Source organism: Bos indicus x Bos taurus, chromosome 10 (assembly GCF_003369695.1).
Source record: "Bos indicus x Bos taurus breed Angus x Brahman F1 hybrid chromosome 10, Bos_hybrid_MaternalHap_v2.0, whole genome shotgun sequence".
Lineage (NCBI taxonomy): Eukaryota > Metazoa > Chordata > Mammalia > Artiodactyla > Bovidae > Bos > Bos indicus x Bos taurus.
In genome coordinates, this window is record NC_040085.1 from 51,764,345 (window position 1) to 51,781,659 (window position 17,315).

General features: G+C 39.6%; 1 protein-coding gene across 8 annotated transcripts in view; it reads left to right on the forward strand.

Annotated features, from left to right (window-relative positions):
• Positions 1-17,315, forward strand: part of MYO5A (myosin VA) — a 205,180-nt gene that overhangs the window by 57,818 nt on the left and 130,047 nt on the right. For all 8 annotated transcript variants that reach the window (XM_027553991.1, XM_027553989.1, XM_027553984.1 and 5 more), the window contains exon 2: positions 15,705-15,815. In XM_027553991.1, the coding sequence (XP_027409792.1) occupies positions 15,705-15,815 (111 nt within the window). The remainder of the gene's footprint in view (positions 1-15,704; positions 15,816-17,315) is intronic.

The window sequence follows — 17,315 nt, forward strand, 5'->3', positions numbered from 1 at the left end:
AGGAGATTTTTACAACCTAAAATTGAGCAACAATGGGACTTGAGCTTTCTCTTATCCCCGTTGTCCCGTCAATTCCTATCGTCCTATTGAGAATCCCCAGCCCCTCGATGCAGATGCTCTTGTCCATTCAGTTTTAGTCCCTTACAGCTGTCACTGTAAGGGAAGAAGAGTGTACACTCGGTCTCTCTAGAGTCTGGGAATTGTTGAGTCAGAGTTTCGTAACTTCAATATCTAATGATTTCTGCTTCTTGGTTTTCTAGTAATTATCTCATCACAGTCAGGGTGCAAGCATGGCCAGAAGCTTCATGGGTCCAGCACCACTTCTGTGGTTCTCCTCCTCCTTCAAGATATCTGTGGGGGCACCTGCCTCCTTGGTATGCATCACACACCTAGTTGAGCCTTCAGCATATCAAGTGAACACCGCAACATTATATTAATAGCCTCAGTTCAGTTCAGTTCAGTCGCTCAGTCGTGTCTGACTCTTTGCGACCCCATGAATCGCAGCACGCCAGGCCTCCCTGTCCATCACAAACTCCCAGAGTTCACTCAAACTCACATCCATCGAGTCGGTGATGCCATCCAGCCATCTCATCCTCTGTCGTCCCCTTCTCCTCCTGCCCCCAATCCCTCCCAGCATCAGAGTCTTTTCCAATGAGTCAACTCTTCGCATGAGGTGGCCCAAGTACTGGAGTTTCAGCTTCAACATCAGTCCTTCCAAAGAACATCCAGGGCTGATCTCCTTTAAAATGGACTGGTTGGATCTCCTTGCAGTCCAAGGGACTCTCAAGAGTCTTCTCCAACACCACAGTTCAAAAGCATCAATTCTTCAGTGCTCAGCCTTCTTCACAGTCCAACTCTCACATCCATACATGACCACTGGAAAAACCATAGTCTTGACTAGATGGACCTTTGTTGGCAAAGTAATGTCTCTGCTTTTGAATATGCTGTCTAGGTTGGTCATAACTTTCCTTCCAAGGAGTAAGCGTCTTTTAATTTCATGGCTGCAATCACCATCTACAGTGATTTTGGAGCCCAAAATAATAAAGTCTGACACTGTTTACACTGTTTCCCCATCTATTTCCCATGAAGTGATGGGACCAGATGCCATGATCTTCGTTTTCTGAATATTGAGCTTTAAGCCAACTTTTTCACTCTCCACTTTCACTTTCATCAAGAGGCTTTTTAGTTCCTCTTCACTTTCTGCCATAAGGGTGGTGTCATCTGCATATCTGAGATTATTGATATTTCTCCCAGCAATCTTGATTTCAGCTTGTGTTTCTTGCAGTCCAGCGTTTCTCATGATGTCCTCTGCATAGAAGTTAAATAAGCAGGGTGACAATATACAGCCTTGACGTACTCCTTTTCCTATTTGGAACCAGTCTGTTGTTCCATGTCCAGTTCTAACTGTTGCTTCCTGACCTGCATACAGGTTTCTCAAGACGCAGGTCAGGTGGTCTGGTATTCCCATCTCTTTCAGAATTTTCCACAGTTTATTGTGATCCACACAGTCCAAGGCTTTGGCATAGTCAATAAAGCAGAAATAGATGTTTTTCTGGAACTCACTTGCTTTTTTGATAATCCAGCGGATGTTGGCAATTTGATCTCTGGTTCCTCTGCCTTTTCTAAAACCAGATTGAAAATCAGGAAGTTCATGTTTCACGTATTGCTGAAGCCTGGCTTGGAGAATTTTGAGCATTACTTTACTAGCATGTGAGATGAGTGCAATTGTGCAGTACTTTGAGCATTTTTGGCATTGCCTTTCTTTGGGATTGGAATGAAAACTGACCTTTTCCAGTCCTGTGGCCACTGCTGAGTTTTCCAAATTTGCTGGCATATTGAGTGCAGCACTTTCACAGCATCATCTTTCAGGATTTGAAATAGCTCAACTGGAATTCCATCACCTCCACTAGCTTTGTTCGTAGAGGTGGTTTCTAAGGCCCACTTCACATTCCAGGATGTCTGCCTCGAGGTCAGTGATCACACCATCGTGATTAGCTGGGTCCTGAAGATCTTTTTTGTACAATTCTTCTGTGTATTTTTTTTTTTTTAACTTTACATAATTGTATTCGTTTTGCCAAATATCAAAATGAATCCGCCACAGGTATACATGTGTTCCCCATCCTGAACCCTCCTCCCTCCTCCCTCCCCATACCATCCCTCTGGGTCGTCCCAGTGCACTAGCTCCAAACATCCAGTATCGTGCATCGAACCTGGACTGGCTTCTCATTTCATACATGATATTTTACATGTTTCAATTGCCATTATCCCAAATCTTCCCACCCTCTCCCTCTCCCATAGAGTCCATAAGACTGTTCTATACATCAGTGTCTCTTTTGCTGTCTCGTAAACAGGGTTATTGTTACCATCTTTCTAAATTCCATATATATGCATTATTATACCGTATTGGTGTTTTTCCTTAATTCTTGCCACCTCTTCTTAATATCTCCTGCTTCTGTTAGGTCCATACCATTTCTGTCCTTTATCAAGCCCATCTTTGCATGAAATGTTCCCTTGGTATCTCTGATTTTCTTGAAGAGATCTCTAGTCTTTCCCATTCTGTTGTTTTCCTCTATTTCTTTGCATTGATCGCTGAAGAAGGCTTTCTTATCTCTTCTCGCTATTCTTTGGAACTCTGCATTCAGATGCTTATATCTTTCCTTTTCTCCTTTGCTTTTCACTTCTCTTCTTTTCACAGCTATTTGTAAGGCCTCCCCAGACAGCCATTTTGCTTTTTTGCATTTCTTTTCCATGGGGATGGTCTTGATCCCTGTCTCTTGTACAGTGTCACCAACCTCAGTCCATAGTTCATCAGGCACTCTATCTATCAGATCTAGGCCCTTAAATCTATTTCTCACTTCCACTGTATAATCATAAGGGATTTGATTTAGGTCATACCTGAATGGTCTAGTGGTTTTCCCTACTTTCTTCAATTTCAGTCTGAATTTGGCAATAAGGAGTTCATGATCTGAGCCACAATCAGCTCCTGGTCTTGTTTTTGCTGACTGTATAGAGCTTCTCCATCTTTGGCTGCAAAGAATATAATCAATCTGATTTCGGTGTTGACCATCCGGTGATGTCCATGTGTAGAGTCTTCTCTTGTGTTGTTCGAAGAGGGTGTTTGTTATGACCAGTGCATTTCAAGGCAAAACTCTATCAGTCTTTGCCCTGCTTCATTCCATATTCCAAGGCCAAATTTGCCTGTTACTCCAGGTGTTTCTTGACTTCCTACTTTTGCATTCCAGTCCCCTATAATGAAAAGGACATCTTTTTTGGGTGTTAGTTCTAAAAGGTCTTGTAGGTCTTCACAGAACCGTTCAACTTCAGCTTCCTTAGCGTTACTGGTTGGGGCATAGACTTGGATTACTGTGATATTGAATGGTTTGCCTTGGAAACGAACAGAGATCATTCTGTCATTTTTGAGATTGCATCCAAGTCCTGCATTTCGGACTCTTTGTTGACCATGATGGCTACTCCATTTCTTCTGAGGGATTCCTGCCCACAGTAGTAGGTATAATGGTCATCTGAGTTATTAATAGCCTAGTCTGTTGTATATGCAGTTTAAAATGTTAATGCTACAAAGTCAAATTGTGAATTTTGTTCAGACAGTTTTTATGGGAATTCTACCATTAAAAAAAAAAGTCTACCCAAGCTTTGGAAAAAGGCATAGTTAGCACATAAGATATAAATATGAATATGTTCTTGTAACATAGAGGCTCTTCATATTTATGCATGTTCTGTTCATTATCTTTACAAGTAATCTCCTGTTGAGAAATGCTGGGCATTTCATTTGGGCAAGCCAGGCTTATATTTTTAAGTGTCTGTGACAGGATTATTGTTTCCACTCATGTTTGTACTGGTAGCTAATGAAATTATTTTTGATTCTCTTCTGTAACTTCTGCCATGATTGGTTTTCTGTTTTAGCATACCATTTCTTCAGATTTCAAATCCATGAAAATTCTGTGGTTCCTAACAACTCATCATTCATTTGTTTTTTATTTGTTCATTCATTCAGCTGATCTCTCCTGAACATCTACTTTGCTAAACACTGGGCCAGGTGTGAGGGTGATGCCAATGGATATATCATAGATATTGTCCCCAAGGAAGTCACAATCTAGTTAAAGAGACAAACCTATGGGGAAATAATTACAATTAAGTTTAAGATGCCTATGAGACATTTAAATAGAGATCTTAGGAAGTTATATGAGTCTGGGTCTGGGGTTCAACAGAAAGGTCTGGGCTAGAGATTGAAATTTGGGGAAAATTGGTATTCAAACTCATGAAGGTGGATAGAATGCAGTGTAAAATTAAAAGTAACAATAGTAATAGCTAATCATAATAATAATATTAATGAAGATAGCTAATATTAATTTAATCCTCATAGTAACTCTTTATCATAGGCATTATTATTACTTTTTTTGTAGATGAGGCCCAGAGAAGCCACAGTGTTAGTAAACCACAAAACCCAGTCCAGTCCTACAGCCTGCCTCTTAATACTGCACTAGAAGAGAGAAAAGGCTTCCCTGGTGGCCCAGATTGTAAAGAATCTGCCTGCAATGCAAGGGACTTCGGTTCAATCCCTGGGTTGAAACTGATTTCTTGGAGAAGGGAGTAGCAACCCACTCCAGTATTCTTGCCTGGAGAACTCCATGGACGGAGGAGTCTGGAGGGCTACAGTCCATGGGGTCACAAAGAGTAAGACACGACTGAGCGACTTTCACTTTCAGAAGAGAGAAAAGACTCAGCTCAGAGGTCCAGGCCATTCCAACATTTAGAGGTTGGATGGCAGAGGCAGACCTGTGAAAGGAGTGATGTGATGGGTAGGAGGGAACTGTGAGAATAGGGAATCTCAGAATTCAGGCAAAGAGCATTCCAGGTAGGTTGCCAAGGCCAGCAGTCAAATGCTGCTGAAAGATGGGCACTTCTAGGACACAGGCATGAACTGGGTGATGAGGATAGGGAAAAGGTTTGCCAGGCTTGGAGTTTAATGTGAGTAAAGAGATAGGTATGGAGGAACGAGATGTTGTTAGAGGGGTTAAACACAAGCAGGAATGGTGAAAGATGAGACCGAAGACGTTGTCAGAGGCCAGATCATGAAGGACCTGCAATACCCCAAGGTAGCTCCAGACCGTTGATCTCTGCCAGAAGTGTGCATCCCCAAAGCTGGGGGCAAACAAAAGTGAGCTGCCTGTTATAAACAGGAGGGAGCTATATATCTATGTTATCTCATATAATGTCTGTTTTGTCAGATTCCTTCAAAATTTAGCATGTTGAGTGTTGATCATTTTCAGTTTATAGACATATTGAGTCACTGTGTTGTGTACCAGGAGCTGTCTTAGTATTATAGGTAAATTATACTTTAAAAGTATACAGACTCATGGAAGAAGAGATCCAATTTGTAGTTACCAGAGATGGGAGGTTGGGAAAGCAGGAATTGGGTGAGGGTACAAACTTCCAGTCTTAAGGTAAATAAATACTAGGGATGTAACACACAACATGATTAACATAATCATGTTAATAACATAGCATAACAAATAATATAGTTAACACCACTGTGTGTTATAAATGGAAGCTGTTAAGAGAATAAATCCTAAGGGTTCTCATCACAAGGAAAAATATATTTAAATTTTTTATTTAATTCTGTATTTATATGAGATGATGGGTATTCACTAAACTTGAGATGTAGTAATCATTTCATAGTGTATATAAGCCAAATCATGATGATGTATACCTTAAACTTATACAGTGCTGCATGTCAACTCGGAGAAGGCAATGGCAACCCACTCCAGTACTCTTGCCTGGAAAATCCCATGGACGGAGGGGCCTGGTAGGCTGCAGTCCATGGGGTCGCTGAGGGTCGGACACGATTGAGTGACTTCACTTTCACTTTTCTCTTTCATGTATTGGAGAAGGAAATGGCAACCCACTTCAGTGTTCTTACCTGGAGAATCCCAGGGACTAGGGAGCCTGGTGGGCTGCCGTCTATGGGGTCGCACAGAGTCGGGCACGACTGAAATGACTTAGCAGCAGTAGCAGCAGCATATCAACTACATCTCAAAAAAACATGGAAGAAAAAAATTTACCATGTTGAGACATTTTAATTTCAGATTTAAAAATTACCCATGACTTCTTTCAGCACCAAATCATTTATCAGACTGGTAGATGTTCTATGTGGAAGGAAGACATTTATATACAAAGGTACATAATTAGCATGACTATTTTTATACTTCTTTCTATATTGGGAGCAAGTGTTGAAAGTGGTAAAAAAGTGTGAGTTGGTTTGCTTGATTGGGCAAACCTTGATCACAATCAGGGGAAAGTGATTCATTGAGTTTCTCTCCTTCATTATACATCCTGAGTGGTTTTGAAGTCAGAGATTGTCCTGGGTTTGAATTCTGCCTCTGTCATTTATTAGCTAAGTGACTTTGGTGTCAGTTACTTAACCTTTTTCAAGCTGTTTGTTGAATGAGAGACTTCTTTAATAATAAAAATTATAAAGCATATTGCAAGAATTAAGTAAAGAATATGAATTAGGAATTTTCTTTATCCTAACCAAACAAAAAGCCTTACAGTGAAGATGATCAATAGGATTCCTTTCTTTGTTTTTGATTCTGTCTTACCTTTGGTTATTTTGCCTATTTAGAATTTTGTAATTTATCCTTAAATACCTGTAGCTAATTGTTGATAGAAATAGTAATTTTTTCTAGATGCGGATTTGAAGACTGTGTTTATAAAGTGAGACCTAGTTCCTAAAATAATCTTTACAGGAATATTAAAGAACTGTAGTATCTAAAAATATTCATTCTGAAGCTCTACCATATCATATAGAATTCTAGGGAGGATTATTTAATTTTTGCTACTTGATGGTGACAAAATACATTCATTAATTTTCAGTGTTCTTGTTTTCTTCATGAAATTAAAATAATTTCATTGCCTGCTGGAAGCTGACTTCACAGTACATGCACGGTAACTTTAAGAGTTACAAAAAAATTAAAAATCTTAAATTAACCCTGTCATTTGTCATTTATAGAAGTAAATGAACTGGAATCATTCATTTATTAAAATCTTAGCTCTTGGCAGATTTTTTTTTTTTTGGTATTATTCCCTGAACCCATTTCTTGGCAGAGCTTCATTCTATGGTCACAACTAATTGGAATACTGAGGATGGATGCCTGGCTGACCCCTGTGGCTTTGACAGATTGTCTAGATGAGACATCCTTAAGTCTCATCTGATGAAATGGGCCGGTTTAATAGCACTTTTCATTACAACACAAAGGGGATCAATTTTGGAGTGGGGGAGGGGAGTTTCTTTCTGAAATCTATTTTAATTAGGGAGAAGAGAGAGAGAGTGGAAAGAATGTTTGGCTTATAGAGTAGACATGGATTTGGATTCAAGCTCTAACACTTTTAAGGTCTAAGCCTTGATACAAGCATACCTTAGAGATGCTGTGAGTTTGGTTCTGGACCACTGCAATAAAGTGAATATCGCAATAAAATGAGTCACAATAATGTTTTGGTTTCCCAGTGCATAATACAACTATTATGCATACACTATACTGTAGTCTATTAAGTGTTCAATAGCATTATGTCTAAAAAAACCAATGTACATACCTTAATTAAAAATTACTTTATTGCTTCCCTGGTGGTTCAGTGGTAAAGAGCCTGCCAAAGCAGGAGATGCATTTTCAATCCCTGGGTCAGGAACATCCCCTGGAGAAAGAAATGGCAACCCACTCCAGTATTCTCGCCTAGAGAATCCCATGGACAGAGGAACCTGGCAGGCTACAGTCCATGGGGTTGCAAAAGAGTCAGGCACAACTTAGTGACAAAAAAAAAAAAAAAAAAAACCCAAAAGCTAATCATCATCTTTGCCTTCAGCAAGTTATAATCTTTTTTTTGATGGAGGGTCTTGCCTCCACGTTGGTCTTTGCTTACTGATCAGGGTAATGTGGCTATGGCAATTTCATTAAATAAGACAACAATGAAATTTGCTGCATTAATTGACTTGCCCTTTCATGAACTATTTCCCTGTATCATGCAGTACTGTTTGATAGCACTTTACCCACAAGAAATTCTTCCAAAATGGGAGTCAATCCTCTCAAACACTGCTGCTTTGTTAACCAAGTTTAAATTCTTTGTTGTCATTTCAGCCATCTTCACCAGGAGTAGATTCCCTCTCCAAAAAATACTTTCTTTGCACCTCCACAAGAAGCAACTCCTCATTTAGGTTTTATTGTGAGATTGCGCTAATTCAGTCACATCTTCAGGCTCCACTCCTAATGCTTGCTATTTCTATCACATCTGCAGTTATTTCCTCCACTGAAATCTTAAACTCCTCAAAGTCATCCATGAGGGTCAGAATCAACTTCTTCCAAACTCCTGTTATGTTGGTATTTGACCTCTTCCCATGAATCATGATTAATGGCATCTAGAATGGTGACCAGAGAAGGCAATGGCAACCCACTTCAGTACTCTTGCCTGAAAAATCCCGTGGACGGAGGAGCCTGGTAGGCTGCAGTCTATGGGGTCGTGAAGAGTCGGACACGACTGAGCGACTTCACTTTCACTTTTCACTTTCATGCATTGGAGAAGGAAATGGCAACCCACTGCAGTGTTCTTGACTAGAGAATCCCAGGGACAGGGGAGCCTGGTGGGCTGCCATCTATGGGGTCGCACAGAGTCGGACACAACTGAAGCAACTTAGCAGCAACAGCGGAATGGTGAATCCTTTCCAGAATGGTTCAATTACTTTGCCCAGTTCCATTAGAGGAATCACTGTCTATAGCAGTGAAAAGTATTTCTTAAAGAATAAGAAAAAGTATTTCTTAAAGAAAAAGACTTGAAAGTCAGAATGACTCCTGATCTGTGAGCTGCAGAATGAATGCTCTGTTAACAGACATGAAAACCACATTAATCTTGTTTTATATCTCCATCAGAGCCCTTGAGTGGTCAGGTGCATTGTCAATGAGCAGTAATGTTTTGAAAGGAATCTTTTTTCCCTTGAGCAATTGGTCTCAACAGTGGGGTAAAACATTCAGTAAACCATGTTGTCAACAGATGTGCTGTCATCCAAGCTTTTGTTGTTCCATTTATACAGCACAGGCAGAGTAGTTTTAGCATAATTTTTAAGGGCCCTTAGGATTTGGGGTATAGTATATGAGCATTGTCTTCAGTTTCAAACTACCAGCTCCATTGACCTCTAACAAGAGAGTCAGCCTGTCCTTTGAAGCTGTGAAGCCAGGCATTAACTTCTCTCCAGCTATGAGAGTCCTAGAGGGCATCTTCTTCCAAAATAAGGCTGTTTTGTTTACACTGAAAATCTGTTGTTTAGGGTAGCCACCATCAGTATTTTAACTAGATCATCTGGGATAACTTACTGCAGCGTCTACATCAGCAGTTGCTGCTTCACCTTGCACTTCTCTGTTACGGAAATGACTTCTTTCCTTCAACCTTCACATTCTTCTTCTGCAGCTTCCTTACCTCTCAGCCTTTATGTAATTGAAGAGAGTTAGAGCCTTGCTGTAGATTTGGCTTTGGCTTAAGGGAATGTTGTGGCTGGTTTGATCTTCCTTCCAGACCACTCCAACTTTTTCCATATCAATGATTTGTGTGTTCTTTGGAGTAGCACTTTTAATTTCCTTTAAGAACTTTTTCTTTGGATTCACAGCTTGACTATTTGGTGTAAGTGTTTTTGGTCTAGCTCAGCCTTCAATGCACTGTCCTCACTAAGCTTAATCATTTCTAGCTTTTAACTTAAAGTGAGAGACCTGCAACTCTTCCTTTCACATGAAGACTTAGAGACCATTATAAGGTTATTAATTTGCCTAATATCAATATTGTTGTGTCCTAAAGAATAGGAAGGCCCAAGGAGAGGAAGAGCCAGGGAAATAACCAGTAGTTGGAACAGTCAGAACACGCACAGCATTATCAATGAAGTTCACCATTTTATGTGGATGTGGTTCGCTGCACCACAAAACAAGTACAGTAGTAATAGCAAAGGTCACGGATCACCAAAGCAAATGTAACAGGAACAAAAAAGTTTTAAACTTTGTGAGAATTATCAAAATGTGACACAGAGATGAAGTGAGCAAATCTTGTTGGAAAAATGGTGCCAGTAGACTTGCCTGACACAGGGTTGCCACAGACCCTCCATCTGCAAAGTACAGTAAAGCAGAGTGGAGTGCCGTAAAGTGAGGTATGCTTGTATCTGTTAAAAAGCCTCAGAGGGGCACAGGACACTTCTGCTCTTCACTTCCAGCCCCATCCAAAATGCCCCTTTTCTTCACCCCCAGCCATTCTCTTCTTTCCCCCATTTTGGTGTGACCCTCTTTCCCTGCTCCAACCCCTTGGCTTACCATTCTTCCCATCCATTCCCCACTTTGCTGCTGTAGGAGATGGTTGGTGGAAATGGTGGTCACATCACCTTGGTGGGATTGGGAGTGGGGCTTTCTGTTCTGGAAGTGAGGTGTAGCTTCCACTCTACATAAATTATGAAGGGATGGAGGTTTGTTTGGGGGAGGAAAGGGTGTTTCATTACTTCTCTGCTGCGTTGCTGTCTGGCTGTTTTTCCTTCTTTCAAACCAAAATTTCCTATATAATTCAGCTCTCCAAAGTCACTTTCATCTTTCTCTACTTCTAGAAATTAGAGACCCTTTAGAAGATTCTTGGAGCCTCTTTCTGATACTTCTTTTAAGCTACCCTCTTAGAGTATAATGTGTACGGCCAGGAACATTCATGTAATAAAGGTTTATTAAGAAATTATTAGACGGGCCCTGTGTTAAGTGCTGAAGAGACAAAGGTGAATGAGACATACTCTTCCTCTCAAGGAACCAACAATCGGTAGAAGGAGATAGGCAAGCAAAGTCATCATTTAGTGGGATGAAAATTGCATGCGGTAATGGGGACATTGAGAGTAGAGTGCCAAATGATGGTGGGAAGTCAGGAAGTTCTTCTTAGAGAAGGCAGTACTTTAACACAGATGTGAAGGATAAATAGGAGTCTGTTGTTTGAAAGCAAGGGCTTATTTACAATACAGCAAACCCATAGTTTGGCATGACCAGACTGTGGCAGTGATGATTGAAAATGGAGGGAAAATGAAATGTTTAAGAATATGATTCCACTGAGAGGTAAGGTTCTAATCCTGAACCTAGGTGGGTATATGGGAGTTTATTATGTCAACAGATACAGTGTGTGTGTGTGCGTGCGTGTAGTTTCTGGAAAGTCCATCATGTGCTTTAACATCGTAGTTCCTAAATTTTCTACCTGAAAAACATGCCTTTAGGGTTATATGAATTACTTAGTAACCACTTGGCTATCAGTGTTAATGTCAGGGATCAGAGGAAAGGGTATTGATGATTCAGGATTTCTCTTCTGCTTCAGTTCATAGCCTAGAGAAGCACTTAGTTATTATAGGCTTGTTTGAATTGTCACATAAAGCATTCATTTTTGTGAATGTTTTCAATGGGGTATTAAAATTGAACCAAGTAGATTCCATGTTGCCAAACTGCTATGACTTAATAGGGGAACTATGAAAGATGTGCATGTGTGCTGTCTGTAAGCAAATAACGTGCATGGGAGTTTGGGGAAGGGAGAGAATCACATGGATCAGATTTTTGGGATTTAGGGACTGGTCATTTACTGTCAGTCTCATTCCCAAGGTGTGTGAGGCCTCAGAAAATATTATTCTGAATACTCAAACTTTTGGGTTCCTTGACTGACAAAATGCAAGTTCGCAAAACTTCCAGTGAGTCACCTGCATTAATCAAGGACCAATTGAGTGTTGTCATTGTGGTAGAATACAATGAGAATGATGACTGCTGCCTCCTTCAGCACACAGGGATGGGTGTAACCCCTGAGAAGCCATGCTGTTTGGTGCCCCTCTCTTCAGGGACCGGTGCAGGCATGTCCCCTGAACCCGCCTTTCCAGGGCTCTCCCATTAGACTCAGTCAGCTTTATTTCATCGTAAATTATGTTGTATGACAGATGGTTTTTATTTTCCTTGCAAGCTACTAATCTTTGATGTGTATTTATATTTCAGTGTTTTCTGTTTTAAGCCTTTTCCTCTTTTCTTCATGTCCTACAGTTTTTGTGGCTTTAGTCACAGTACCTCATATCCCAAATCCTTGTTTTCCCTTCTTCTACAGTTTCTGCATCAGTGTTCACTCTTTGCCTACTACTCCACGAGTCTCTTCTCTGAGTCTCTGACTCCTACCCCATCTCAGCTGTGCTTTGTAGCTTCAAGAAAAATCCTGAGGTGGGTCTGTGAAGTTTGCCTTTGCTACTTCTCTTCGCCATTCTCCTGACTTTTCCCCCTTCCCTTGCCCTACCTCTGCCTTAAGTAGAATCAACACAAATGTGCCACTAACTGTGGTCAAGGAGGTAAGCCAGTCTAGATGGGGTTCAAAGATGGCTTAAGGAGCATGCAGTCTAGGGTAGGAGGTCTGAGGTATCGTAAGTGAGGCATTTGAAGGACTCACAAGGTAATGAGGGCTAGAGTAGTGTGAGTTAAAAATGGAATGGGGAGCATTGCAGGAAAGCTTCACCCTCTATTAGCTAATGGAGACAGCTGGTGACAGAGTTGTTACAAGACATTGGACCTTCCCTTGTCTTGTCTTGCTGGGAACTCTGTCAGGGCTGGTTCACTTTGGCTAGGATTATCTTTCACTAACTGCTTTGGTTTCACTAGGTACCTGGGCAGACTTAGTGGGTAGGTGTATCCACTCCTATTTCTGATTCCTCCCTGACTGTTGCTAACATATATCTCTTTTAGGTTCTCGTGTGATCTTGGGACCTTGCCTTCTTGTCTTCCTTTTCAGTCTTCACACTGGATGTAGCTGAACAAGCTTAGTCTTCTTCATCAGGGCTACCATGTGTATTTTCTCTGGGGGCTTAAGGGGACAGTGGAAAGTAGGGTTGGAGGTTTTAGAGGCAGTAGGAAGGGGCATTGTCAGGTTGAGATTCCTCTCTATTTTAGTATCTAAGGTATATATATTTTCCCAACTGACCTAGTTCTGTATAGTTGTTTCTGCAGAGTCACTGATCCTCACTGATTAAGATGGAAAAGAATAAAAAAGAGACAGTGGTAATAATAGACTGATTTCTGACCTATTTCTCCTTGGATATTTTCCCCAGAGATAGAAATAAGATAACAGAGAAGGCGATGGTACCCCACTCCAGTACTCTTGCCTGGAAAATCCCATGGACGCAGGAGCCTGGTAGGCTGCAGTCCATGGGGTCTCGAAGAGTTGGACACGACTGAGCGATTTCACTTTCGCTTTTCACTTTCATGCATTGGAGAAGGAAATGGCAACCCACTCCAGTGTTCTTGCCTGGAGAATCCTAGGACAGGGGAGCCTAGTAGGGTGCCGTCTATGGGGTCGCACAGAGCCAGACATGACTGAAGTGACTTAGCAGCAGCAGCAGAGATAAGATAAGGGGGAAGTTGGTTGTCAGAGTGATGTTTGGTATTTCAGTATCTTGCCTCTGGTGAGTGTAAGGGCCTTAGCCTCTGTCTTCTATCTGTAAGTGTTGTTAACATCTGGCTCTTGGAAATCAAACCTTTGGCAAAGTACCAGCTCACTACTGCTTCCAAAATACTTGTAGAAATCTGAGCTAGAGCTTGCTATGGACAAAACACAAAGGCACTTCTTTCTAGATTTAGTTGAAAACTCATGTTTAGAGCAGGTCAGCCATGATTCTACATACTCACTTGGACCCATTTTGCTTTTTGTGTTTTCATCAGTCAAGGTAGTAGGTTATTTCATGACTCTGAGTCTCATGTTTCAGACATCTTTTTTGGAACTAGTAAATCCCTTTCAGAAAAAGTTATAGAAATACTGGCTTTCTAAAGTAGGCTTCAGAGTGGAAGCAGTTAGTAAACAGAAATGTTTATTTTTTTAATTTATTTTTTAATTGGTGGAAAAATGCTTTACAATTTTGTGATGGTTTCTGCCGCACAACATTTATGGCAAATCAGCCATGATTATACATGTACCACTTCCCTCTTGAGCCTCCCAGAAATCTTTATTGAATGAGTAAGATTTTAGTAATGTGTATGGATATTACTCAGTTTAAGGGGCTGTATAACTGAGGGAAAAGTTATGAAATAAGTTGTAGTAACATATTTGGTATATAACATTAACAATCACTTCTTATGGAAAAAACACTTAGTAACAATCTCAGCCTATACTTATATTGGTTTATACTTTTCACAGAGTTTCTGTGTGTATAAACCTTGGAGATAAACTAGATGAGTCTTGCTGTCATCCCCCATCTTGCAGATACCTGAAATAAAAGCTAAAAGACCAATCTGGTAGTCCTGTGATTGGAACCCATAACCCGGCTTGGTACCCTTTTCTCTACAAACTGTTCAGACCAAAAATCTGCATGAATCTATGATAATAAGAGATAAATAAAGCAAGGGGTGAGGTTTTGTCCTCTTTGTTTGTTTGTTTGTTTCTATGCTCACTTCTATTCAATTTAAGGATTGGCATTCTTTTAGCAAATACTCAGGGCCCAGCTTTGTACCAGATACACAAGCACTTGATACAGTGTTGAACAAGACAAATATGGAACTTATATTCTAACAAAGAAAAATAGTAAATACTTAAACAAGAAATAGCATAAATAAATTCAGGTAGTAATAAAAGCTCTGAAGAAAATAGAGAAAGACTGGCGTTGGTGATATTTTCATATGTGATATATTCCTGAAAATGGGCACCAAGGTTTAGTGTACATATGTTTTAAAGGGAGAGTCCTTTCTAAGGAATCCAAACAGTCATAAAACACCTCTTCATTGTGGTGTTTGGAGGACCCAATCAAAATTGATCTGAAGTTCAAAATTGGCTTAAGTCCAGAGGGTGTAGTTAAGGCTAAAGATTTGCTGTTTTAGAAACTCCTCTTGATACCTCTTTCATGATATTGAGGCTAGGATGAATATTCCATTTTACCATTTTCACTCATAATAATGAAAACAAAATATAGACAGCAGTGCCTTCTCATTTTTTAAAAATTAGCAACAGAACTTTCTTCAAAGCAAATTCCAGATGTCCAGTATGTAAAACAGCTGTGGCTCCTCTGCTCATACCATAATAATCCCCCATGAATACTGAGAAATCACTAAGGGTTTGCAGAACACAGGATGAAAACTACAATAAAAAATTCAAATTTTAAATCTTATGATTGAAAAAAATAGCTGTGCTGCTGAAACTGGCACAGCCACCACACCAGAGCTTCCAAATCTTGTTCTTAGACCCATGAAAGTCTGCATTCAGTGAAAAAATAGGTTTATACGTACATTTTAATCTAAAATTAAATTTTGGGGTAGCATTCTTAATATAAGGCAAAGTCAAATTTTAATCAAGGCTATTTCTTCAGAGCATAGTTTCCCCCACTTCCATAGTGTTATTGAGATAGAATTGACATACTGCATTGTATGAGTTTAAGGTGTATGGCATAATGATTGGAATTGCATATATTGTGAAATTATTACCACAATACAGAGCATTGTGCCTTTTAATAATGTGGACTTATGGTACTACTGAGGCTAAAGTACTTTTCATCTGCTAATTTAAAAGTTAAATTTCATATTTGCTGAGTTTTATTTTGTTCATAAACTGTTTAATTATAAATACATCCATGATTTTTTAATATCATTATAAAGTAATTGAATTGCTGGTTTAAATATTTTTTTCTTCTTGTCTTCTAGTTTGCCAGGGTTTGGATACCTGATCCTGAAGAAGTTTGGAAGTCAGCAGAGCTGCTCAAAGATTATAAGCCAGGAGATAAAGTTCTCCTGCTTCAACTTGAGGATGGAAAGGTAGGAATTCTGCTTTTATTTGTTGTTAATGGCATAAAGTAAAGGAAATTCAAAAGGGTAAATTTGCTGTGAGATACTTAACTTCACTTGGAAGTTAAATTTTGAATTAATCTAATATTTTCACTTAACTGATAAAAATGGCAAACAAGTTTCTATCCCAAAGGGTTAGTGAAAATAGCAGATACTTTAAAAAACCCATTATTTTGGCTTATGAATTTATTATGACCTGATTTAGATTCACATCTAATCCTCCCATAGATATTCCTGTTTATCTGTATTTTGTTTAGGATATCACTTAAATAATTCATATTAACTAAGAAAACAACATTTCAAGACCCAGCTTGAGATATGATATTTGCTGGAAATAGGTATTTGAAAAATATTTACTTAGAAGCTATTATCTATAAAACCCTTTGCTAGTGGCCAGAAAAACCTATAACCAGTTGTGTCTCTATACTTTCCCATCTTCATTCACTGCAGAATAGACTCTTGGTTCCACCCTTTTTATTCTCTCTACTGCATTTGACAGGGCATGTCACACTTTTAGTGTGACATTAATTTCTTCTAAACAATTTATAATCTAGCCAGGAGAATGCAGGATATAAAAAGTAGTTCAATACTGCAATACTAAAAATGTCAAAAGATAAGCTTATGATTAATTCCCAAGTGAGTAATACTGTCCTGACAGTTAATATGTATTAAACACTTACTATGTACCAGGTGTAGTTCTGAGTCCTGTATATCCTATAACTCACTTAATCCTCATAACAATCCTATGAGGTGGGCCTGTTATTATTACCACTTTATGGATGAAATACTGAGACTCAGAACGTTTGGGACTTGCTCAGAGTTATATAGGCATTAAGGGATGAAGTTGGGACTTTGAGCCAGTAGATTGCCTTTATGGTCTGTGCTCATAACCACTGTGCTGTACTGTAAAGACAGTGAGGACTTTAGGGTCCCAAAAGAGGGAAACATCACTGTGGGGTGCTTCAGGGAAGACTCCCAAGAGAAGGAAGAGTTTTGACTAGACAGAGTTTAGATTAACAAAGAGAAAGGGGATAGACTTTGTGAGACTTGGAATATATTTTGAAGATAGTGAATATCACAAGTTGACTGAACAGAGATTTAGAAAGGTGTGTGTTCTAGTTTAAGGCTAGTATGTTAAGGTACTTGCTATGTATCATGTTAAGAAGAGACAAAAAAAAGAAGAGGCAAAAAATATGCTCTCTGACATTAATGTCAAATAAGAAAGTACATATACTTAGGAATAGTGTGACATAAGATATAATAAATATAAATAAGAAACAAAATAGAACAGAGTGGAGACTGGTCAGAGGAACTGATGAAGGCTAAGAGTCAGAGAGGCATCGTCTAAAGAATGAATAGACAAGGAGGAGTGCATTTCAGGGATCTGGAGGAGCCTCAGCAAGGGCAGGGAGGCATGCACAGTATTGTGCATTTGGAGAACTGTACAAGTTTCATGTTGTTGGGATTTGA